The sequence below is a fragment of the Struthio camelus genome, chromosome 17, assembly GCF_040807025.1.
Source record: "Struthio camelus isolate bStrCam1 chromosome 17, bStrCam1.hap1, whole genome shotgun sequence".
Classification (NCBI taxonomy): domain Eukaryota; kingdom Metazoa; phylum Chordata; class Aves; order Struthioniformes; family Struthionidae; genus Struthio; species Struthio camelus.
In genome coordinates, this window is record NC_090958.1 from 7,476,946 (window position 1) to 7,503,827 (window position 26,882).

General features: G+C 38.8%; 1 protein-coding gene across 3 annotated transcripts in view; it reads left to right on the forward strand.

Moving 5' to 3' along the window:
• The window catches only part of CCDC60 (coiled-coil domain containing 60), a 67,958-nt gene that overhangs the window by 38,558 nt on the left and 2,518 nt on the right, over positions 1 to 26,882 (forward strand). For 2 of the 3 annotated variants that reach the window (XM_068911479.1, XM_068911480.1), the window contains exons 4-13: positions 3,716 to 3,895; positions 11,742 to 11,870; positions 13,519 to 13,623; positions 15,958 to 16,048; positions 18,011 to 18,245; positions 19,659 to 19,749; positions 21,516 to 21,608; positions 22,025 to 22,114; positions 22,741 to 22,863; positions 24,212 to 24,343. In XM_068911479.1, the coding sequence (XP_068767580.1) occupies positions 3,716 to 3,895; positions 11,742 to 11,870; positions 13,519 to 13,623; positions 15,958 to 16,048; positions 18,011 to 18,245; positions 19,659 to 19,749; positions 21,516 to 21,608; positions 22,025 to 22,114; positions 22,741 to 22,863; positions 24,212 to 24,343 (1,269 nt within the window). The remainder of the gene's footprint in view (positions 1 to 3,715; positions 3,896 to 11,741; positions 11,871 to 13,518; positions 13,624 to 15,957; positions 16,049 to 18,010; positions 18,246 to 19,658; positions 19,750 to 21,515; positions 21,609 to 22,024; positions 22,115 to 22,740; positions 22,864 to 24,211; positions 24,344 to 26,882) is intronic. The other variant, XM_068911481.1, reaches the window with a different exon arrangement.

Consider the following 26,882-nt stretch of genomic DNA (forward strand, 5'->3'; position numbering starts at 1 on the left):
TCTTCCTTCAGTTGATATTTCGTTGAATTCTTCAGGATTCAAATACTCATCAGCCTCATATGAGAGTTGTGATGGGATCACAGCCCATGGTGGCTTGGCTGCAGGTAATTTAGTGTTCCTTTAGAAGACTTATTCTGTTTTTCAATCCATACTTTTGGTCTGAAATATTCAGAATGTTTAGTACAGTTTAGCTGTGTTTATTATAGCTTGAAAGTTATTGCCTCCTTTGCTCTCTGTTTTGTATAGAGATGTATTGTTGTTATATTACTTTCTCTACTACAGAAAATATTACTCAAAATGATTCCTTTAAGAGGCAGCGTGCATAAAATTGCACTTGGTTTTCACCTGACAAGCCTTAGCTCCTATTCAGTTTGTCACAAGTACAAGAAGTCTGGCAGTGCCCAACTAACATTCACCTTGCAACACCACTGGCAGAGTCTGGCATTGCGCCCAAGGAGAACCTTTTACTGGTTTAGTAGGAGTTGCTGCCAGTACAGATTGAAATGCTTTTTTGAAAATGTAAGAAGTGGCATTAAGAAAGCCTGTGCTCTTAATGGCTTTCAGAGCAGTGCCACATTGGTTTCATTTATGTTTATAAAGTCAGCTTTAAGCCTCTGGAAAAAACTTAAAATATAGTGCCTGGAGCAGAGGATGTTCTGTCATTAGCTTTATTGATCTAAAGCCTCTGTCTAATAAGACAAGAAAATAGTATGACCATTTTATGAGACAGTGGCTAGCAATTCCCCTGATCAGAGAAATGCTGTGTGTAGTTAAATTGTTTGATAGATAAATATTTTCCTTACAGCTCACAATTTTTGCTCACCATGTTCCTAAGATGAAGTTAAGCCTTAGAAACACAGAGAATCAACCTAGTATAAATAAACCGCAACTTCATTGCACCTCAGGCAATGGGACTGGGGCCGATTAGCAGAGAGAGTTAATGAGACTGCAGCATCCCCCTAAGCACCCCCTGCTGCACTGAGTATACTTGCTAGATAGAGGAGCAGCCACGTGGCAGTGGAGCCTTCTGCCCACCTTCCTAGTAACTCTATTCAGCTTTAAACAGTTGAGCAGGAATTTTGGCATCACAGGTGCAGGAGTGTGTATCTTATTCCTTTGGTAAACCAGTGTCATGGAATTTTTTGGCGCACTAAGTAGATGTGAGGTCATTAATAACTGTATAAAATTTGGTATTCTGAGACAAATACCTATACAACAAGATTCCTTTCCATTTAGTGAAGAAGACCCAATGTATTTGAGTAAGATATGTTTTAATAGAATCTAAGAAAACCGGTAAATAGCTAGCCTTGATCCTGATGGCGAAGTTTCTGGAGTTGTTGCTATAGCTTCTTAATGTTAGTCTAGCACCAAATTTATGATTAGGATGAATTAATGCTTTTCTTTTCCTTTTTTTTGAGAGAGTCATTTCTTACTCAGAGAAAGGCACCAGGAATCCCTAATCTTTGGTAAAAGGTCAATTCACCAATATTTTAATGGCTCTGTATTACAATTAGCTGATGACCCATGGTCCCTAAAGGATTTAAAGAATAATTTAATGAGTGTGTAGTTGTACCAAGCACTATAAAGTATGCTTGCAATCAGTTTTCTGTGTGTGTAGTACACTACTGGGTCACTCTTCTGTGCATGTCATTGACCCTTATCTATATTAATACATTCCTGTAGAGAAAACTGAAGTGTTCCATTGCACGTTATTAGTGCTCAGGAAACTCTTAATTTCCATGCTGACAGAGGTATTAACTTACAAAAATAGGACACATCCCTTTTGTCTGAAAGGCAGTTAAAAATCTGTGTTGTGACTACAGTTGACTGAAGCTCAGTTACTTTAATAAATGTATTCCAAATTTCATCCTGATTGCATTTGCATTTTAATGAATGATTCTCACCTACTTGTCAATTTGGCAGCCCAGCTAAGTTTATTAACTTATTGTATAAACGGGATGTTCTGATGCCAGAATTTAAATGCAGAAATATGTGATGTCTTATTGCACCAATATCCTGTAAATCTGTAGTACAGAAACGTACATTGGCCAGCTGTATATTTCAAGTTTGGATTTATTTTACTGTTTTTCCCATGACAAGTGTCCATGAACCTTCAGGGTCAGTCATAAGTGTTCCAGAAATAATTCTGTGGAATTATGAAAGGAATTTTTGTTTAAATGAGGTAGTTATTACAGCTTTTATATATGCTACATTTCTACTAATTTTCTTTTATGTCTTTGTCAGTACTTGGAGATTGCAGAGCTATTTTTTGCAATACTTGGGTCCTAAGGAAATCATAAACTGAAAATGTTTATTCTCAAGTGTGCATAGCCGTTCCTATTGGTATATGAAAATGGTCGCTGATTTTGCCATACACATATTAAAGCCTTCTGTATTTGATAAACCTTACAAAATCATACTGATTGTACTTTGCCAGTTCTGTGTATCTTTCTCCAATAATATTGATTATGAGTCTGTTTAAAAAACTGTCTAGTTTATAATTAAATTTGCCTTTGATTCATGTAATAACCTTATTGTCCACTATTTATGGTATTGTAATACACATTTACAGCAGTGCTTTAGTCTTCAGGAACAGGTGCTTATATCAATTCATGCGGTAAGCAGGAAAAGTAATATGAAACGGGAAAATTCTTGTTACATACAAATACCCTGATATTTGGCAGCAGTGAGAGAGAAAAAACTGTGGAAAAGCACATGAAATAATAGTTCCTTGAGTCCATAAAAAAAAGGTGCAGCAGATAGGTTATCATTATCTGAAAAAGAAAGGTGGAACGACTTGTGTTTATAATTGCTGGACACGCACAAAAAAACCCCCCACAACAGCAAAAAACCCCAAAACAAAACAAAAACGGCCCTAAAATCATTGGACTATGCAAGTGGTTTGTTATGAAGGGAAATAAGGAGGAAGTAAACTGTTCCCCTTGAGAACTAGTGAATTCAGTGCCTGAAGTCTGCACCCCATAGGACCTTCAGGTGCTTTAATATATCTCTGGTAAGAAAAGGGGTTTATTACTTTTCAGTAACACGAATGAGACCCAGATCTCAAGCATAGATTGTGTCTTGAAAGAATCAGTACAACCCAATGATGCTTAATCCAGAAGTAAAGCAACACATTCACCTAAAGGGATGTGTCCTATGCCCAGATAGGATGCTTGTCTGACTTGGATCAGCTGCTACTTTTTAGCTAACATTTTAATCAAAGGCTATAGAGTAATCATATGCCATATCCATTTCATTGCCTAGGCGGCTCACTTACAGGCTTCATTGACAGCTTCCCTGTTATGGACAGTGTGACCTTCTGACAGCAAGTGGAAGGTGGCACCTAACAGGTAGCATCAGGGCAGTGCCTGTCAGGCTGTGCCAACTTACTTAAGATAGTGGGGGACCCAGTGGTCAACTGGCTGCTGTAAATTAGACAGGGAAATCTTACATCAAGTAGTGGATAAGGTAGTGCTGAGTTCAACAGGTTAATCAGTGCTGTGCAGAGAAAGCTACTGGAAAGATCTGCTGCTTCATACTGGGGAGTCATTGTCCTTAGTATTTTCTTCTGCAATGTGATAACAGATTTTGTGGATGTTGTAGAAACCTGTTGAACTCTTGAGTCAAGGAAAATGTGAAACCTCTTAAATTTTAGGGTGATCAGTTTGATAAGGTGTCTGTAATACACTGACCAACTTGTGATGATTTTTGGCAGGCATCATATCACTGCTGTGAAGCAAGGTAGAGGTTATTTTCATATACTTCACCAAGAATCACTGGAGAGGAAGAGTGCACGGAGAGCAGCACAACAGGCTCAGGACATGACACGGAGAACTACATATCAGCCACCTAGATACTCATCTGATGAGGAGGAGTCTGAGGAAGAGATAAACACGTACGTCAACTCAGAGGGGTGCTGGTGGTACAAGGGCAGTGGTTTTTAAAAATGGCAGTTTCCAGTTGCTGTCATTGCTTAGCATTGAGGCAGAATGTTACTTCTTGTATGGACTGGGAAGAGAAAACGGTGGTAAGTGAGCAGACGTAACCTTAGCAAGCATGGAACAAAAGTATTTGAGATACTGTTGAAAAGGAGGTCTTCTGGAAGGCAGAAAGTGAACAGAGGGAAGATTTCATAGCCAACTCAGAACTGATTCTCTGAGGAGAAGAGGAGGAGGCCTGATGAGAGTTTGCCATGCTTTTGTTTCCCCAGAATGCAATCACAGCATTAGGAATGAATAAGAATTGCAAGCAGAATGAGTGGCTGATAGAAACTGGGAGTTGCTTGGCTAGTTCAGCCCTGCTACTCTCAGTTTCTTCTATTTTTCCCTCCCTTTGATTTCTAGATAGGCTTCGATCCTTTGGTTCAGTCTCATCTCTTCAGTGCATAACGCCTGTTGTGACTCTGTAGTTGTCTTTCCCCTCGCGCTTGGTGGTGAGCTGATTGGATACTTGCTGAGCAGGACAAACTAGTTCTTCTAGGCCTCTAGAGGCTACAGACTTTTGGGGGCCTTGTGGCATCAAAAGCTCATTCATGTCTAACCGTGTTGTGTGGTTGGCCCTCTGTCCCCAGTGATTCTAACTTCATTTTTAGCTGAAGATAAAAAGACTGGTGAGAGGCAGAGGCTAATTTGATAGTCAAAATGGAGTTTGGATTTTGTTTTAAATATCTCTACAGGGTTATAATGTCAATATACCTGACTTCTACCTAGGCAGTCGTAGCATTATGTTACTGTTATTAGGTAGCACTGTAGTCATCAGCTATTCTTTCCTCAGCAGTTTGCTGTGGCTTTTGTCGCTCCCAGGTACCAGCTTCCTTACGTTCACCCTTCTCCTGTAAACTGGCTCTCCTCCTGTGAACTGACTCTCAACTAGGAGAATTCAGTCTCCAGAATCATCTGAGATGCAGTCAGCTCCTAATCATAAAATGGGGCAACAATTTACACCCGTTATTAAAAAATGTCAAATAAAATCTCTCTTGTTAGTATGAAACCCAGACCAAAGAGCAGATAAGTAACACAGGCAGGAGGGCTGAGAGATTCCATAAGAGAAGAGTGAATATCAAATTTACTAGAGTCACACTAAAAATCCAACAGTCTAAATGATCCCTTACTAAATAGCTAGAAAAGTTAAGGAAGAAATAGGGTGTTACTGAGTAACAGACAGGGTTATGGAAGTAGAAAAGGTGCTGGATATTAGTCAAAGTATTTTGGAATCTTTGCCTCTAATGTCTGCTTTCATCTGAAACTGTCCTCTTACCTTGAGCAAGTCACCTACAGCTCTATTTTGTAAGTGGCACTAAGGAGCACTTTGATCCCAGGATAGTGAAGGCCACAGAAACACTTTAGGCAAACAAGATTATTTAATAAACAGAAGTTATTGAATACATAAGAACCTATATGAATACTTTTTGTAAGCTCAGTGCTCATATTTTTATACATAACAGTTCTATCACCCATATTTCAGCTAATCCACATTTACTGCAGAGAAATCAATTATTACACATACAAAAAATACTGCTGCCTTTATTATTGTGACCAATAAGATTATTGAAGGGTTTTGTTTTCTTCTATTTAAAGCTAGCAAGGCTGACCTAAAAAGATTTAACATTCCTCTTTTCTTTATGAAGGTATAGTCCCATAAGCGAAATGATCTTCATGTAGGAATGGCTTCTACTACCAGAAAAAAAGCTTTTACCAGAACAGAATATACTAGGCTTGTGGGCGAATACTGACAAAGTCACTTTAAGCCAACATCTGCACCAGAGTTTTTGCCAGTTCTAAAAATAACTAAAAAATCCCACGTCTAACCTAGAAATCTACACTAGCAAGAGTTCCTACTTTGAGCCTGATGTCCTTGAATATTTATTCACTGTGTTGCTTAAAGCTGATGTTAACTGAGGGTTTAACTTCACTTTTAGAGAAGAGCCCTCTGATGTCTGCTAACATTTCTGAGAGGAAAATCGTTAGACTATGATCAGATCTCAGAATTAGGGGGGGTCTCATGGGCAATTTGCTCACAGATGTGCCCAACTCCAGGATGTGTAGCATGGGACAAGAGTACACGGAAACAAGTGAAAGAAATGCATACTGTAGGCAGGCCTATCTTTAATTCATTCAGACTGTCTCATGTGATTTGCACTCATGCAGGAACCCTGCCAGCAGGTGTTAGTTCCAGTTGTGTGACGTTATACATTTACTTGTCTGCAATACGAGGCAGTTAACAAAAGAGAAAGTCTAGATAGGAAATACAGTTCATTATCTGTTGTGGAGACACCTCACTCCTAGTTTTCACAGTGCTGACTTTAAAAATTAGGAATTTCATAGGAGTAAGGAAGCCTCTAAAGCATCTTTAAACTGCTTTGTAGTGGGGAACGAAAGATCTTTTTGACAGATAATGTCTAGTTTCAGTCTTTCTCAGCAGCTGAAACTGTTGAATGCATTGATTTTTTTGCATTTCTTTTCCTTGACTATCTTGTCTGTCAGAGAAGTACGCAGTTAGTAGTAACAGGGAGCTTTTTAGCACGCTTATAATCGGGGGAAAAATCTATAAAGAGAAACCATGAGGTTCCATACTAATTCTCTCAATTACCTCTATCTATGATTGTCTCCATTTACAAATCAAAAAAAGAGTTTTGCTAGCTGCTGACGCTACAAGTTGTGTCAAATTGCTGCTCTTTCTGCCCATAACATTATAGCTAGAAATGAGTGTCCTCCAATCAGAATTTATCTGGCAGTTGTATAGGTAATGCTTAAAGCTCTCTCATGCAAACATTGAGCCTTACAGAAGGAAAGAGAATCTTCTGTTCCCGTTAAGGATTACAGACATTTGTAATCCTGTGTGAAGAAAGAAATCCTTATATTCCTGTTAGAACTACAAAAGGCAAACTGTGGCAGGTCAGTCTGACCTATTCCTGTCCTGCACTGCATCATGTTCATGCAACTGTATCTTCACTGAATCCACTGGTGTTCAACAGTGTAAGCAGTCCAGTGGCAGGATTACCAAATCATTTGAGGGCTATGTTGGGTTCTTTTTGTTTTGTGACAACAAAGAAAATCTCTCACTTTTCACATCAAGAGATTGACAGTCTTTACACTGACTTACTTGGATAATGAGCGTGAGCTGTTAACCACACTTCCATCACTTCTGGATGTTGATATTAGAACTGTGTGTTCATTTTAACCTGTGCTGACCTCTGCAGTTTCTTCCATAGATGATACTTTTTATTCCATATGGAAGCCTGGAATCCGGCATGGGTTAATAAACAGTATGAGCTAATAAAAACTCCCTTAGGGTATGTTAGTCCTATTTATTGTCTTGCAGCATATTTTACTTAAGTGTCTTCTTAAGAAGGAGATAGAGAAATTAGCACGTAAAAAGAGAAATCATCTACTTGATCTTGATCCCTATGGTAGTGTAGATACAGGGGGATGCACGTGAGAGAAATTAGCAGTGAGTGTTCCACTTAACGACCAGATATGTTAATAAATGGGCAAAAAGCAGGTGCCTAATTGTAATGCTTCTTGGGAATTATGAAATCTGTAACAAAGCAACATCACTGAAGACCTATTAGTTTATCTAATTTGTCCTCCTCTGAAGACCGAAATCTTTTTACAGTATTATCCAGTGTCTCATTCTTCCAATTGTTAAGTTGTTCCCTGGGGAGGTCATATTCCTGAATGTTACTAAATTTAGGTCCATTATTGCGTATTCTGAGAAATTACTTGACATAAGCATTACTTGCCATTTACTTGACATAAAAACTTGATGCAAATAAACTACATGGAGTTATTTCCCAAATGATTATATGCACAGATTCCACTGGAGGTATGAAATAGTGATGGACATAGGCATGTGCACTCTCTCTCTCACCTTTTCTCTCTCTTGCCTTCTCTTACTTCCCTGCACACGCGTGCTCTCTCTTTCTATTTAGAAAGAAGAGATCTTTGTAAATTTAGTCATATGTTTTGTCTAACTGTAAGATAACAGCAAATGTTGCTTTTCTATTGGGACTTGTTTACTGTATTTACGTACATTGTAGCATTTAATTGTGTTTAATTATTTTCAACACTTTGCAAATTGATAACAGCTTCTTCCAGTAACAGTAGACAGAATAGAGGCAGAGTTCCTCTCATTATCAGGAACAGGGATTCTCTCAAACCCTCTGATGTGTATAGAAAAATTTCACTGTCTGTCCTGGCATTCAGTTGTTCATTAGGACTACAGAGAAGAGAAAATTGGAAATACTGTTTGAGGAAGCACAAACACACAGGTTGTTTTGCACAACAAAGTCTATGGAATTCATGTGCCCAGTGAGCTCTAATCAGTATAAATTTACAGTTAGAATTTATCTACAGTTATTTAAATGAAGAAGAGCCTGCTTCAGAAGGTTTTATGCAAGACATTTCAGCTGGGACAGCAGGAAAAGCTAACAGCTTTTATCTTCCCTCTGCTTTCTCCTTTGTTAGACAAGCAGTAGATAAGTTTCTTCATTTATTAAATAGCTAAATAAAATAGATACGTTGATCACTAATTTACGTAAGGGTGAGTCCCTGGACATAGTGTTGTGATGCCTCTGCCAATGTTGTATGTACTATTTACAGTTGGTGCTTTATTTTAGAAAGTTTGTATCAATGAAATGCCTGGGACAGACGCTCCCTCAAACCTTGTTCCAACTATTTACTAGTTTATAGTAGGTGATAGGAAGCTGACATCCCCCTGAACTGTTTCAGATCTATGAAGAAAATGTTAATCCAAAGTCACGTTCATTCATTTAGGAAATCTCTGCTAGAGAAATCTGCATATAGTTTTAAGACTCGCCCTCCACCCAGCTCTCGCTTAACCTGTCAGCTATGTTTTATGTTTGTACTAATTTATCATTCAACTCATAGTAGCTCATGTTATATGTTCAGTGTGGACCCACCATCCTTTGTAACAGAGCAGTGCCCCTGAGTTGCTCTGATAAATAGCACCAAGAAGAAAGCAAACTATCACAGTCTCACACATCTGACAAACTTCCCTCTTACTGTTCTTTTCATTTTGTCTTCTTTGACTATTATACTGACTTTTGATGTGATGATGAACATTGGAAAGTGTTTCTGTTTCTTCATGTCTTCATTAACTCCTCCTCTGCCACACACAGACTTCTTTATACCACCCTGTTAACTGACAATTGGAAAGCCTACTTAACCTGCTCTGGCTCAGACAATCTGTGTTGGCTGTAGGAATTTCTATTTATTTTTCACATTGTGTTCTTGACGTACTCTGCAAAAAGTCTTGTATTTCTGAAAGGGAGGTATATTCTGTCTCTGCTAGCTCCATAATCATGCCCTCCTTGCTTTAGAAAGTTGTATGAGGTTTTCATACACCTTTGCTGCCTTTAAATTGCAAGTTGATGCTTTTGACATGACACCCTGGTTCAGAATCACAGAGGAATATGTTTCAAAAACATAGCTCGTGAGGAACTCACATTTCCTGACGAGATTCTTTATAGACTAAAAAGACCTATAGTAAAGGTTTCATACAGTTCCACATACTGTGCTCGCCATCTTTATAGGTGACTACTTTCAAAGATTTTTTAAGTTCTTGTGATTGTCATGTAAGATTCCTTGTTCATTCCTGTCTGCTTCTTGTGAAAAACAAAACCCAAGCTTTCTGGCTGTTGAGTAGGCATGTGCTATGAAGTGTGTATCCATAGATACACATGGACCTTAGAATAAAAAATGGCGAGGTTTGAACTATGTCTTTAAACTGGCAGGAGCAAGTTCTGCTTTTCCAGAGCCGTTGAGGCAGTGTTCCTCACTTCATGTAAATGCATATGCTTCCTGCATATGTACACGTTGTGCTTCTAGAAGACAACTCCTTTCTCTCAGAGAGGAGTGTTATCAGGAGCAATCTTTGTTTTCAGGCTGTATACAATTTTTGGAGTATTTGAGACTTAAAGAGTTAAGCAGAGCCTTGAAGCAGAGAATCAGGAGAAATCCTCATATTATTTGACAACCAATGCAGTGAAGGGGTGTGATGTACCTTATCGCTGAGGAGGAGTCATGTCACGTTCTGTACTTGACTCTTAATGTCTCAGACAGGCATAACTCCACACTCAAGTGTGGCCTGAACAGATGGATCACTGGAGGAAACAGTACACCGCTTGGGCTGTGAGGCTGAACCTGCCCTTTTCCCTGTGCGGATGCAAAGGAGTAAGTCAGGGCTCCAGTCCAAAGGCTTGCAGCCACTAAGCAATTTAGGGAGCTGTTTTCTATTACTTCTCAGTCCTTCCCAACAGCAATCTCTTAGGCACACCTGGATAAGGTCAGATACATCATCCTAAGACACTCACTGACACTTTAGGTAAAGTTCCCAGATACATCATCCTAAGACACTCACTGACACTTTAGGAAGTTCCCAGACTGACTGTTATCGGTATGGATAGGCTTAGGACAGTGTACCTCAAAATCAGTTCAAAATGTGAATGTCAGCGGGTATGCAACACACAATGCATACAATGAATGCATTGACAATGAATTTGGGATTGAAAGCATTATTGTGTAACTCTATAGACATAGAGGGTGAAGCTTTAGTTCTAAGTTATACCATTTTGGTCCAGCCAGAAGTTAAGGCAGATGTGCTTCGTGGAGGCTAGGCCTGAGTCCATAAAGATAAGAATGATGGAATGTATTTTTGTTTCTGTGTTGTTTTGTTGTGGATGCTGTTATGTGCCTGTTTAGTTCAACCAGTTTAGACGGTGCTACAACTGTGCACTTCTCTTCTGTTAGCCAGCACACCCTCTGTCTTGCTGTAATTTGGTCTCTTTCTCACGTTTAGACTGTGAACAGCCAAGAGGTTTTATTTGCTGGCCAGCTGTAGTGTTTGAAGTTTTAAGTGATAGATAGGTACATCCTCTATGTACTAGTGGCATATGAAGCCTGCTGTATCTCACTGTGTTTATTAAGCTTGAACCTCCATTGTCTAACACCAGGTGCAAGTAGCTATTTACATTTGTGAAAAAGAGCTATAAACATTTCCTTTTCTCGCTTGATAGCATTTTATAAACACTTTGCGCAGGTGTAAACGGCCAAACAAAGCATGTAGCAGTGAAGAAACAGTGCCCACAGCCTGTAAAGAGCTCAGTTTTCTATTACGTGGATTTGGACAACATATGAAACTCTCTTTCATCCAGGTGCCAACTTAGTCTTTATTGTTTTCTGTGCACATAACGCATTAGCCATGAAAAATTGAACAGAATTTTAGAGGCGAATTTTGAAACTGGCCTTCTGTAATAGAGATACAACGCCTATTTTTCTGCTGCATTGCCCTAGTGATGCATGTATGTTATCCCACTTATGCCATTGGCATCACACCAACAGAAAGTTAGTGTGATGGAGTGTAAAGATCTCAACATCTTTTCTCAGACAAACCAGTCACCTTATAATGTCTGCCTCAAAATGAGATATCACATAAACGCTTAATTAATAAGTACTATAAATATGTAACTATAAATAATATCATATTTATAATTTATAAATATAATGAGTCATGGTAAATAATTAAATATAAGTGTGTAATTTGTAATATTAAGTACTAGCAAATTCGGTAATTCATAATTCAGGAATGCACCTAAGTATTTTTTTTAATGGTAAAGGAGGAGAGGAGGAATGTGCTGAGGTTAATACAGTAAACAATTGTATCAGCTCTGTCTTCGTTTCACACACTCTTTTCCTAACTTCTGTCTTTGTGCTTTCCTATAGTTGCTTTCCTCTGATAGAAGGCCACCACCTGCGGAAGGCAAGGAAAAAGAAGAAACAAAAGATGACTTTACGGTCTTTCACTCCTGTTCATACCAGTGTCTTGGTTCCAAACCCCCCTGGAGCAAAAAGGTATGTTTGAAGGCAGCTTATCTTCTTCCCTTCTTATTAGGAGGGCAGAAGCAGAATTCACAGCAAGAGAGACCCGTAATGCGTACATCAAGAGCCAGTGTTCACCTGATGAACGTGATTCCTGAGAATTTCAGAAGTATAAGGTGAAATAGTCTGTTTTTACTAATAGCAACAGTTAAATTCTAACTTTAAATGATTGAATCTGAATGACTGCCATAAAATCTGGTGTATGTTCACACACACACACACACACACACACACACACACACACACACACACACACACACACGCACCATTTGCCCCAAAGGCCTTTATCCCCCAAATAGTAATTCATTTGCATAAAACTTGCTTATGTGGTACAGCTTTCAAGATTAGCCTCATTTAAAGTAAATGTTTTTAATTGTCAAAGTCAAAATATGATTTGTCTAGTTTAAAGTATATCGTGTATACTTCTATATATTTTGTATTAAAATCACTCATACACAGTATCCATTCTGTTTAAGTAAATTAAACCTGTTGCTCACTGAAAGTGTCTTTATGTATTTATATCTGCATATGGATTAAGCTGAAATACAAACGATAGTTCAGAGTAAGACGGCTCTGGCATTTTAAACTCACACCCTACTTTTTCCCAAACACAAAGCCGTTGGAAGCTGCCTTAGAATCCAAAACTATAAAAATCCAAACCTCAAGGTGTCAAATGCTGGAATCCCTCATAGGTATTGAAAGCACTGAGGACTTCACCAAAATAAGTCCAAAGAAAAGTTTCACATCCAAAAATATGCCTTCAGAGTTACATATTAACATTGCAGGAACCTTGAGAGGTGTCTAGAATTCACCAGACAGTGAAAAATTTCATCTGCCTTATACCAACAGGAACTTAAGGATTACCTTTTACTATTAGATGTACTTTTTTCAGTCAATGAGGTTTTTTTCTCATTTGAGTCCCATCTCTCCCTAGTAGTCCTCGGTCCTCAAAGTGGTCCCATTGTTATAAAAACCAAATCCTCCTTGACCATACCAGCTGTGCAATGAGGTACTGACCTGCTGGTTGGTCTGCTGCCCCTCCAAGTCTTTCTTCTTCACCTGCAGATGCTGCCATCACAAAACAGGAGAACGGAATTTTGCCTTTCCCCATCGGAAGACAGCATTATCCTATGTAACCTCCTCATATATTTTAAAACTTATTTCGAAGACTATCATTAACAGTCATTTTTTCCTGTTCTTGTATGTTCTAATGAAAGAAATTCAGCCCTGCTGGGGCTCAGTTATTGTTTTGAAACTACTCCCTCCCCTTCCCTGCCCCACTTCCCGCTGGGCAGTGGTGGGTGCAGCAGCTGTGAGAAGAGCAGCTAGCTCGGGGCTGGGTTGTACACGTGTGGTACCACTTAGATCTCCAATTCCTTCTCATCTGGACCTGGCAGTAGGGATAGTTTTGGCATTGTGCAGGTTGTTGCAGGTACAGGGAAATGTGATTGGTAGATTGTATGGGTATTTGTGCAATGAACAGCCATTTTTCACCTCTTACATTGATAGGGGGGCACACCAGACTGAAAAGCCCTGGCTGGCTCTGGCCAAAAGGATGCCAGTTTGACTATGGTTCCCTGACTTTGTAGTAAAACACTTTTGTTTATCCTCTTCTTTGCAGTGAACATCTTTTCCGACAGCTGTGTGCCATACACTGGCTTCTGGAAGCTTTGACTCTCAAATCCAACAGCTCTATGCATTCCATATTAACCTGCTGGAATCCAACGTAGGTGTGCGATGCAGGATAGTCTTTGAAGGATTGAAGGGTTTGGGGTTTTTTTGTTCTTGATACATTGTTGGTTCTCTTCTTTCAGGTAATAGCTGTTTGGGTGAAACGTTATTAATTCTGAGCCATGCAGCATGAACAACTTTTGCATTGACTTTGCCCTCTTGCAGTCAGCAGGGAGTTGTACACTCAAATCAGTAGCACAGCATGGCCCTCAGTTGTTACAAGTTGCAGAACTAGCAGAAAATACTGAGCTTTCCCAGCCAAATTTTGTTGTGTGTTCTTTTTCTCTTCCCCTTCCCTTTGGTTAATAATTATGCACATTAAAGATATGTAGTAATATACATATATTTCTGCAGCCTTCCTTAGAGGGCAGTCCCAGTGAAATAAGCATGAATTTCAGATACATTACAATCACAGAACAAAGCTGACTATTAAGTGATATTTACTAGCTGGTTTTGTTATATCAATTATGTGCAACGGTGATGGGTACTTGTAAAAGATGCACTGCTTCTGAACTTTTATACTGTTAGAAGTAAATATTACTTTAATTTCTGACCATTTTTAGTCAATATATATAATAAAGTTGACATAAAACATATTTACATTATTCATATTTGGTAAAACACTGAGCAGTTTATTCTCTGACTTGCAAGGTAAAGCTTTTCAAAGCTGTTCTGTTTTCTCCTTACATTCTCAGTTATTTCATTAACAAAGACAAGTTATGCCTATGTACAACAGAGCTGGCATAGTACTCCTATACAGAATTAGCCTGGTAAACTGGGAAGTAGAATCAGTCCAGTATGTATTGTGGATGAGATTTTCAACCCTTTATATGTAAGGGCCAAGCAATAGAGTGGAATAAGAGAAACAATTTTCCAGCAGGTCTCTAGATACTGGCTGACAGCAGAGGAGTATAAATGCATAGGACTCTGGATTCGTTTCCGGTTTCTAATGCAGTTTCTTGTGGTATACTTCCTTCTGCTCTCTGCTGCTGTCTCTAACCACTACTTTCTTCTCTCTCTCCCTCCCTCCCTCCCTCTTTCCCCTTTTCTCTCTCTCCCTCTCCCTCCTTCCCTCCCCTCCTTCCCTCTCTCTCTTTTCCTCTCTTTCTTCTCTCCTTGCCCGTTCTGCTGTGGTTCCTCATTTACCTCTGCTACAGTCTACCACCCCATCTCTTGTATATTCTCTCTTCACCTCCTGATTGCCACACTTAAATTCAGACATAAATTCATACACACACATACAAAATGCACTTCTGTTTCTGTTCACCTGCCGTCTCTTTCACCCTCATCTGACACAGGTTTCTTTTGCTCCTATCCTGTTCGTTATTCCCTAGTTTATATACTTTATGCTCAAATTCTTTGCTCCACGTTCAAACCAGGCTATTTTTGTCTCCTCCTCACTTCCCGGATATCATCAGATACTGAGAATATGGAGTCTGAGTCTGGAGAGCTGAGTCTCTCAGCTCTCGGTTTTGATGTCTGTGCTTGAAGATGAAATTACCAGGAAAAGTTCAGTCCCTGAAACCTCTGTTTACAGCATGCTTATTGCAGGCAGAATTTCCAGCAAATTTGGCTGCTATTCTAACATGTTTCTGTTGAATATGTCCATGCTGAAGGCTTTTTATCTGGTTGAATCTGGGAGAAATTTTGTACAGCAGCAAAAGAAGCGTCTTAAACACTAGGATAGCCTCCTCAAAAATCACGCTGTCCTTTTGTACAGCACTAAAGCATCTAAGTACTGAGAGAGTATTTTCTAATATTCTTAAAAATATTAACAATTTGAAATTAAATTGAAATTTACCTGAAAAAGAAAAAAAATCATAAATAACAGAAAAACAGCTTGATGCAGATACCGAAGGTTATAGTGTTAAGGTTTGGTAAGGGTGTCAGCAAACACGAAAAAGTCTTAGACTATAAAGCATGAAGCATTCTCAAGGTCTGCTACTGCTATCAGTTTCACTTCTGGGAAATTAAACCTGCTATCATTTCTATCCATGAAATCTTGCTGCATTGGAGAAAATTCTTCAGTACTTGCACAGAGGAAGTTGAGAGCATAATGTGGCCTAATGCATGCATTATAGTTTGTAGTATAAATGCATTATAGTTTGTAGTATAAATGACTGCTTTCTTAATGCTTTTCTTCCTTGTGACTATAACTCACTCATGGCTTATACTGCTTGCATTACCTTTCCCTTTCTTATTAGTGAAGCTATATGTCACAGCAGAGATCAGCCACCATTTATCCTCTGTTTATTGCATTTCTTAAAAGAAATTGTAATAAAAGCAAGACTCTGGAAATGGAAAACTAATTAAGTTGTTTTCCACTTAGGGACCCTGGTGGCACTAAAAAAACATTAGAAGAAATCGAAGAGGAAAAGTTAACAACATACATGTGGGAGCTCTTTCTTACAGATACAAAGGTAAGTTCATTACTAATATCTTCCTTGGGACCTTTATCCAACTTTACAAGCATTTGTTTTTCTTTGTTTTGTTGCGTAATGGAGCTCCCTGATATGACATTGTCTGCTCCAGATTTTGTGACCACAGAGTACTTATTTCTCTGTGTTTTGAAGAATACCAGTTTGATAGGTAACAGGAAGAGCAATATGTAGCTGTTCAGATGACTGAAGGTGTGGCTGGGCCTTAGTGACAAGTACTGATGTGAAAAGAATTAAATATTCTGCTAAAACATATCTAGCCTCTTGTTTGCATTGTTCCCCTTTTTTATGAGTTGGGGACCTGACTCTGTTGACCCAGAGTCATGAAGTAGTGCTTATTCACACTGGTTGGCCTTTTTGAGCCTAATGAGGGTTTTAGACTGGTATCCTGGTTTGTCTTTGAGATCTCTGTCTGATAAGTTCTAGTGATGGTTTATTTGGTTGCTTTTAATACATAATTTAAAACTAAGTTGGGAACCGAATTCAGATGTCGAGACCTTAAAAAAAAATAGGATTCACTTGCCATATGCAAAGCAAAGCCAAGGAAAGGAAAAAAAAGAACAATTCAGATGAAAGTCTTTTCAAATAAAAACTATGTCATTACCTGAGAAGAAATTAAATTGATGAAGAGAACATGCAGACAGCGATCTGTAATGCTTTGATAACTGTTCTACTGTGAACAGTAGAACTTTCTGAAACCACAGCAAGTGTTCCTTTTGTTTGTTTGTTTGTTTGTTTTTGAAACTGCTGAAGTGACTGAATGAAAATGCAGGGAGAATGAGTGATGTTTAGGAGTATAATTAGGAGAGCTAGGTAAAGGAATACCAGTAGCTTCCAATATTCCTCACTCTATTACGCATCTACGTCTTGATCTTCAGCAGTTTGCTTAGGCTTTTAGTTCCTTGCTTTGCCCCCTAAAAGGCTAAATTAACCAAGTTTTGTGAAGTGCTTTCAAATCCCCAAGTGAGGCACTCTTTTAGAAATATGAGCTGTTGTTACATGCAGGCTATTTGCCCTTGTTATTCATCAAGCACCTGCAGCTTGTACTCTCTTGACATAATAATTAAAATGATTTAATAGAAGCTTACGATTTCTGCTGGGGAATAAGCAGCAAGAGTTGTCAGACTTCTGAACGACAAAGATGGTGTTTTTATGCAAATATTCTTCCTGCTGATAGTAAACAGGGAAGGAAAGTCAGTGAGTCACATAAATAACAGAGTTGTTTCTAAATAGGAAGCTTTCCCGTTTTTCCAGGTAGTCTTACCAGTTCTCTAAAGTAAGAAGCAAATGAACGTGAGCAGAGGAATCCAAAGTGCATGTCAGTCCTGATGTGTCTTTTAGCATTCACATCGCTCCGGCTTTTATTTTTTAATTCCTGCCTGAACTGATGAAAATTTCCTCTCTGTTGTCGTTTACTTCAATATTACTTGAACGCTGCTTTTCATATTTGATAGGAAACTTCCAGTGGAAACATTGGGTTCCTCCAAGGCCAGTTGCTTTATGAGACATACTGTTGTGATTACCAAGTCTGCAGAATTCAGTCTGCTGAAGTTTTACATTCCTGACACAGGAAATTCATTTGCCAGATTATTGGTGGGGGGAGCCCTGAACATTTATCAAACTGCTTTGACCTTTACCTCCCTGGACATGAGAAAGATGCTTTATTACCAACCCTCTGCAGCTGCAGTGTTACATGCTTACAAATTAGCTTAATCTGCTGGCATTAATGCTACAGCAGAGCAGTATTCAAGAAAGATCCCAAAATGAAGGAGTTCCTATCCAAGTAATTGGCTAGCTTGTTAAAGTCACTGAAGAAAAATCTGTGAGGTTGCAGGAAGGCCAGAAGGGCTTTGTGTTGGAATTAGTTATGGAAATATGACTCTTTGTTGTCGAATTTGCTGTAGAAAACCCCTCCTTTATTTCCATTCTTTCTTCTATGCACAGAAATTCATCCAGAAAGCAAGACATAGTCCACTTAGCAGGAAGACAAACAAGACAATATCTACTCTTGGCACGTCTCAGCTTAGTAGTCGCTCATCTCCCCATAGTCAAACTCCTCGTGGCAGCACAGCTTCCCTTTATTTCTGCTCTGAAGACAATGTCAACATGAATATAGCTTCATCTGATGTTACAAGTGAGTCAGCACAAACTAAAGAAGAAGAAGAAGCTCTTTGCCCCTGTAAGTTGCTTTTCTTGACTGCCAATGACAAATAGTTTCAGTGTTGCTAGGCAGAACCGACTTCAAAGACGCTGTTGGATGTAGGAGTGCATTCCTCCTCAAGCTTAGAGAACTTTGTACAAGTCTCTCGGTGCCATCCTCCCTGTTAGCAGACTGATTTAAAGACAATATAATCCCATGTGAATATTAAAGAATTTTAATTAATATTCAGATGTATCATTTTATGATTAGACTGTCTTCCACATCACTAATGCCTGGCAGGAGATGAAAAAAGTTAAGCTGTTCTCTGGCATAACCAACTGATCCACTGAATTTTGACAAGGACAGCAGAAATACATACCTGTTTAATTTTGGGGTTTGTTACTCTGTATTCCTCCTGTTCATCCACTGATGATTACCTGCCCGTGACCGAGCTGACAGAAGAGTTGATCTGACAGCTCTGTAATGCATTTCAGTACAAAGCCGGGTAATCGTAATTCTTTTCCCTTCCCTACATTAGCATTTAGTACTGCCAAATTTTCTTTTAAATTGATATTTATATTATCATTATTAGGCTGATGTCATGCTCTGCTAGTCTTTAACTTACCACTCAGGAGGAAGGTCTTGGAGGTATTTGGGGTAGTTCTGTGAATGCTCAGTAGTTATCAAAAAGGCAAAAAGAACCTAAGAATGATAAGGAAGGAAGTGGGAAACAAAGCAGAAAACACTGTTATACAAAAGCAGAAATCTTTGGTATGTGCTTCTTCTATTTGAATTCGAAGGACCAGAATATGCTGAAGGAGAAAAGGTCAAGGAAAAGGTGACGAGGACAGCCAGAGATAGATAATAGCTTCTATATGAGGAATGATTAAACAGATCAAGGCTCTTCAATATGGAAAAGACATGGCTGAACACAGAGTAATGACAGAGCTCTGTAACATCATGAAACGCATGGAGAAAGGGATTAGAGAATGGTTATTCACTGATTCCCTTGAATAGGGGACACCAAATTAAATAATCTGGCAGAAAATTTAAGACAACGGGAAGTGTTTTCATGCAATGCATGAGTAAATTTAGGAATTTATTGCTACAAGATATTGCTGAAACTATATACGAGTTCAGAGACAGTTAAATGAAGAGAAGAAAAAACAAGTAATTGCTCTTAAATGTAAAGGAATGGAAATGTTCTCTGGGTCTGGAAGTCCTTTAGGTTCAGACTGCCAAAAGCTGGGTGGATGTAATCAGGGTAAGTGTTGCACTTGATACCATACACTGCCTACACTTCTGCTGCTATCCATGGTATCAGGCTTAGCTGGATAGCCTTCCTATGAGACGAATGGGAGCAGTGGAGAATTCAAAGCTATACTTGCAGGCAATTTGTTTACAGATGTAGGTGAACATTGGCATGTTTTTACAGAATTTTTTTTTTATCAGCCCTACAGAAGTTAATCCAGATAACACATGAAGAGGTGTCAAAAGATTTCTATAAAGAAGAAAATTTCGTTAAGAAGACTGAACTGCAATGGTATGTTACCTGATGGATTTCTGAATGACTATGAGAAGCAACTTACCTGGACAGAGCTTATGCGTTTTGTCAGAACAGCTAAATTCAACATTCAGTGAATTTAGACGGCACTGATGTTTCTTGGCACGGGTGGCGGAAGAGCCCATGTTATGTTACTGCTGTGCAAGCAATAATTGTTTTCTGGAAAATACCCCATACATCTTGCCCCTTGCAAACAGGAGAGCTCTTATGCTCCAGCAGCTTTGTAGAAAGAAGAGATGGTCTGTCTAATTCCTGTAGAATTGTTTCTGTGTCTACCATTGCATTTTTCAATAGCTTCTCTATAACACTTCCAGCTAAACCTAAATTGACTGTGTTTCCTGATTATTTCCAAACTGGAGAAATGTTTCCTGGAGAAAGCAATTAGTACAGGGAATTTTATTCAGAATTTTTGTATTGAAAATGGAGGGCCACTTAAATCAACCTCAGCTGATACGATCTGGCGTGATTCCGCTGAAATCAGAGGAGTTCTGCCAGTGTACCTCATCTGAAGAGCTGAGCCACACATTTTTTAATTGAAAGACTTTCACCTTCTTTAAGAAGGTATTTTTTTCCTCCAAGAGTTGGCACCAGCCACATTGCTTATGTGCTAGGGAAGACATGTTCTGAACTGTTTCAGGAGTGTTAGCTTGCTTTTGTAGCTTACAGCCAACACATGGAAAGAATGAGAGAACAAGCATAACCATATGTAAGGACCAACAGAAAGTAACTTTTCTGGAGCGAGAGCATAAGAGGTAGAAGTACCTTAAAAGACTGAGGTTTGTTCATGTAACGTGAGGCAATCCTCTTCCTGGGTGAAATATGGCATGTACCATCACACATGTAAATTACACCCAGTATTTTCCTGTTATTGACAAGAAATTGGGGAATTCTGGCTGCGTGGAAGCTTTTGCACCCTGAAAACACCTAAGACTGAGAGGAGTCAGAAGGGTTTGTCAGAGGCTATCTACTGCAACTGAATTGGTAGTCTTGAGTCTTTTTGATGCTAAAAATTACTGTGATTCTTCTTTCAGGCATTCATGTATGTAGTATTAAGAACTATTTTTCAGAACTAACAGGCAAATAATTATGGACTGAATGTAGTCTAAAATCTGAACCTAAAGATGAGACCTGGGTATAATGATTGTATTTGTAAAGAGATTCCTCAGGAGATCTGTTTTAACTATCAGCATTTATCTACAGGTAGAAGGAGACAACTCCTCACAGAAGAGGTCTGTCTGCCAGCCTTGTTAGGCTGCTAATATCACTTTACTGAATATCTAAGAAATAGATAATGGGGCTAATCAAGTTCTTCTATCTTCCATCACCTGATTTTGGAGATTCACCAGAACTGTCAAAGCAAGAGGAATCTTACTGCAGCTGGCCCTCTGTCCAGATCTATTGCTACCACTAAAAGAGAAGTAACAAGTAATGTCCCAACTATTTCTTCAGTTTGTTTCCATTCCTAGCATTTCTCCAGGTCACCTAAATTAAGTAGACACTACTTGCTTCTGTGGTGGTTTCCGCAGCAACAGAATCAACGCAACAAACCATTCTTATAATTAGACTTTGCAGAAACATTTTTTTCCCTTGGGCTGAAGTCAAGGAAAATATTAATCATAAGTTTTGCACCTGGGTAGCTCCAATAGGTCTTTCATATTAAGAATGTTTCATCAGCACCTGTAGGATGTCTCACATTCTGGAGAAGGCATATCGTACACTATTTTAAACCTTATCTTGTCTTACAGTTTGCTATCAATGGCTCAGAAGGATGACAGAGTAAACATGGCAGGCATTAAGGACCAAGAGAGCATAACGTCAGGAGAGCAGAAGCCCATATGGTAGGGATGAGGGTAGGAATGTGTGTCTGAGGTACAGTATATACTGTATAAACTCAGCTTTATGTGTGGAAAGTATTTAGCATGCAGATGTCAGAGAGCGTTTTACTGCAATGAGACCAGGGCAGGACAGGGAAACCTTGCAGCGTATTTCAATACAGTGCAAAGGAATTTTTCCTTAGGTTTCCTGTTACTATAACTGGAAGTCATATGCTTGCATCTCTATGTTCACCTTAAAAATTCTTCCTCCTTTTTCATGTCTTCTTCTTAACAAGATGAAAGCTAAATCAAAATATCTGGCAAGATAAAGGCAAGAAACAGTGCCTGATGCCATAGCTATGAAATTGGCTGTCCCCAGGTTGCAAGGTCTTTGCCTGCACAGTATAGCATGCAGAGTTTGTTTGTTTTTTCCCTTGCAGTTCATTCACTGTGACTGAGAGGAAAGACGGAACAACCACAGCAACCACTAAAGAGCAAGAGAGTCCAAAGCAGATGAGAAGAGCCAAAGGGTAGGCTTACTGTAAATAGCATTGCATTTTCCACAACCTTGCTGCGCTTAAACTTTCACAGTCGCATGTTAGATAAAACATTGTGAAGTAATAAACATTTGTTATCAAAGAAGCTGGCCTGTTCACAGTGTCTGGTATACTTGCAATTAGCAATCTGTATTTATGCAGATTTATTGTTCCTGCTCCCTGACTTTGAGTGATTTGTCAGGAACCAGTGCAATGCATATTATGAGTTTCACAAATGAACGTGTAACTTTAAGTTTGCTTTCCATGAATATTTAAGAATTCAAGATGAAAATTCATTTCTGCGAACATTTTTACCAATAAATCTCAGACCTTTGTTAGTTCCCAAGCATGAACATAAACAGATTATGGATATAGTCACAAGGAAATGCATTTTGAGATACAAGTGAATATCTGAAGGCAGGTCTTTCATACATTTAATGAATTTTAAAGACCCTCTAAATGATTGAATTTATACTTTTTACTGTGAATAAGGAGATCTCAAAATTGAAGCATCTGAGAGCGAGGTACTTGGGTTTATGTCACTGTGTGTTCAGATGATTTCCACAAGATGGTTACCAGAACATGCTTAATTCCAGTTTTCTGTGTTCTTTTACTTGCAGCTGCCGTATCAGCTCTTTTATTAAAAGCAAATCTAATTTGTGTGCTGATGTGAGGCAAAAGTTCACAGCAATACGTGAGGAAGCAGCTTCTTGTTTACATGACACCCTAGAGAGCCTTGAAAGGTAAGAACAGAGTATTTTCTATGACCCTTGAAACACTACACACTTTGCTTCTGACCACAGAAGGACTTGCTCTCAGGCCTTTAATGATGCATCTGCTGGTTTATATGGAGTGACATGAAAATAACAACACAAGGATGATCCAGAAAGTTTATGACTAACCAAGTACAAAAAACGTGCTACAGGTTAAATATTTACAGCAGTGTTTTGGGATGTTTCTGAACGACGTCTGTGGATATACTTATTTTGAGTATCATAATCCTTTTCACCCAAGGATAAATTCAGTCCACATACAATCCATAAGGCTGTGTTATGTTTTCAGTTCAGTGATCACTACGTTGTTCTTCAACATTACTTGGACTTGTCTCGTACTAACAGTTGCAAAGTCCGCTCTCAAGGAGAGAATATAAGAACAGCCTTTTCCTAGATCAGTGACATTTCTACTTTGTTGACCAGCCAAAGTCTGTCAACCATTTCCTTTCATCCGGAAACATTCATCTGTGATATTTTTGTAAGTTCTTTCGTCTCAATAAGCAGCACACCTGAGATCCTTCTCTACAGTATTGTTCTAAAGGGTGTTACAGACACTGTCTGCTTTCCCTTCTGTCTTCCTTCTTCCATCCATTCTTATGTTCATCTGTGCACTTATACTTTTTTGACCCAAAAGCTTTCCTTATCCGGAACCTTGTTCCTTGTTTTCTTCCCTGAGCTGGTGTTGTGACTGGGTAAGGAACTAAGTCATTGTAGCATCCTGCAGTATGGAAGGACAAGTCAGATGGAAATGTACTACTTCCAGCTATTTGGCCATGCTCCATACAGCCTCACAAGCATACTGTGTTTGATCGGCATTTGAGTATAAGTCATTTATTGGAAGGAGAGGCAGATGATTATTTGTTTTTCTTATAACGTAGTAGCGCTCTTTGTCGGAATGCATACATTAGCCCGATCTCTGGGTAAAAGTTCTAGCATAGGTCGTCTATTTCACCTCTTTTCTGTTGTGCTTCAAATAATGCTTCACCCTAAATCACGGTGCAGCATTAGTATTTGTTTTTAAGCAGTGGATACCATATAGAAAGTGAAGGATGAATTTCAATTTAAATGTTTTGATTCTGAAGTTTGTTTCTTACTCTCCTGCTAGAGTTGATATAAAACATAAATAATTTTAATAAGTTTGTAGAAATATAAATATACACAGCAGAGCACTGCAAAAGCAAAAGTTATTAGTGTCCACAGACTAAATATATAATCTTTTCATTCACTGTTTTCTACCTTTCTTAGTATCTTCCCAAATAATTGTCAATAAGAATGATAATACATAAGATACAATTTTAATTTTTAAATTTATTTGTAGGAGGCAGGAAGAGAGATGCTGTCAAAAATACCAGGCTTTGAAGCATATCAAGTATTTTAAGAGAGACCTAGAAAGAATGAGACAGTTGGGCATGAGAACTGAAAGAAAACAGGATGGAGATGGACTAAACTGGTAAGGAAGCACAGAGACCCTGTGACAGGGCAGTAGGGACAGGGCAGCCCTGTTCAGCTGAGATGGTCAGGATCCTAGAACTGTGCCCCTAGAACAGCAAGCTTTTTTTCTTTTTTCTTTTTTACCCCAAAATGGAAGTATCACTAGTAACCATTGAAATGACTACTTGAAATGCAGGCTTTTCAAACCGGTAGCAAGAAAAATTCAGGAATGATCTCTAGGATCAGATCTCGGCCTGCTCAGCAAATAGGTCAATTGGGCATGGTAAGAAGGGGGATAAGGAAGAGTTCCTTTCAGTGGTACCAGGCAAAAGTGCTCAGTTCCTGTATTCTCACATCCTCCCCAGCGTGCAGTTTTATAGGAGGCTTCTTCCTCCCTGAAGTATGTAAAACACACTGGACCCTGAAGATGAGAGATATTGTATTTCTCATACTGCTACTGCAACTTGCTACTGAACTGAACATTCAGAGTACTAAAATTGATGGCAGAGAAGATTTTGCAGATAACTGTCCATCTATGGTAAAAAAATGTGTATATATATATATATATATATATATATATATATATATATATATATATTTCCCTGCCATTTTTAATGAACTGCATGTGGATAGTACTGCAACACTTACGGGGGCAAAAAGAGTAATCATCTGAGTGCTTCCCAGTACAGCTATTTTACAGAGTTCTAGTGTTTTATTTTTGAAAGAATATTAACTGTATCCAGTGATCAACCTTGAGATACAAGCCCAACATGACCTATCAGAATGCCATCGTGAGCTCGCAGCATGTTCCCTACTGCCCTGTCACTGAAAACTCCTCGGACATGGGATTACAGAGAGTTCAAGCTGCATCAGTGTTTTTTGGGTTTTGGGTTTTTTAAGTCTCCCCTCTTTTGTCCTTGCTAGGGGTCGTCTGTCCTTCTCCTATTTAGATAACAAAAAGCCCGATTATTATCTCAAATGCAGGTGACCCTGGAACATGTCAGTCATGAAACTAGTCTTAGCCTATTTAGAAAAACTCTGGTTTAAATTGTCAAGCATATTTGCTCCAGCTGACCTTCAAATTTAAGATCTGGCATGTGTATAAGCCTTGTTACTGGAGTCGATGTGTTTTTGCTTTTATACTGATTTTTAAACGAGAAGAAGCCTTAATGTGTACACAGCTCCATGAGTATAAAGGAGAATATACCGATCCAGTTTTTCACCTACCCATGCAAGAATAGTAGCATCAGTCTACTATCCCTTCACAATGAAAATTCTGCTTCCACAGTAAGGAGGCTGTCTTGCTTTAACTATGCCAGTATAGTTAGAAGGGTGTAGCTTTCTATGCCAGGCTTGTGTTGCAAAGTGCTCTCTATTAGGGATATGCAGAGATGGAATCGCAGATGGACAAGGCTGGTCAACCCCCTTGTGGAGAGACAAATTAATGCCGGAGAAATTGCTTTTGCCACTTGTTTCATTTAAAGGAAGGCTGTTTTTTCCCACACTCATGCAAACATTGCCTTGCCAGGAGAGCTGAATCACAGTAGGGGCACTTTATTAGTATACACTGTCAGTCTGTTTGTTTTTTTTCTCTCATAAAGTGAGAAAAGCCAGAAATAATATAAACTGTGCATATATAATAGTATAAACTGTGCATATATATTAAATATACTGGGGTATAAGAGCACAGTGAACTTAAGATATTTTCTTTGAAAAAGGAAGTTAAGAAGTGGATGGGTTATAAACGACACAATTGTGTGTGACACAATTAATGTGACCTTGATAAACTAACCAGTGATAATGAGTTGGCTATACAGCTGCACCAGCAATGTACTCCCTCGTTTAGAACTGACCCTTCTGTAGACCTGTTTCCTCTTTTTACTGGTTTAAGGAAGATTCCTCATCCTTATTCTGCTGGCACAGTAAAATGTATCCTAAAATGATGGCGGAGGCAGTGCTTCCTTCTGATGCGCTGCCAAATTCTCAGCCCTTTGCAATGGAAGAGCCACAGCGCGCCTCAGTCATGTACAGTCTGGAGAGGCTTGGGACATCAGTCTCCACGACTGTCAAAGCAATACTGCAGAATTTACACAGAACATTAAAAAAAAAAAAGGGAGTCTTTTCACAAGAGTTTTATTTTTACTGTAATGTGTAATTCTCCTTCTATGTCTTTATATTCAGAGTAAAAAGGCAAAGACTGTGTATTACAGAGTGCTCACATCAGTGAGATTTATGTCAGCACATAGAGAGGGGAGAAATGATAGCATAGGGAAAAGGAATAGTAAAGAGCATCAGAAAGTGTGTCAGATCAGGCACTGATTGCACAGGAAAATCCTCAGAGGCTAAACAAAATAAAAAGAGGAAAGATGAAGAGGACAAATCAGTAGTAAAGTGGAAACATTTGTTAGGATTTTATTATCTGCTTTCATACCCAAGTTTGTCATCCAGAATTCAAATGAACAACGAAGAAGCATCTATTTTAATGGCAGTGCACAAGCCTGATAAAATAAAGCTCTTTTGCATTGTTCACTGAGAATTACAGAGAGTATTGCATTCCC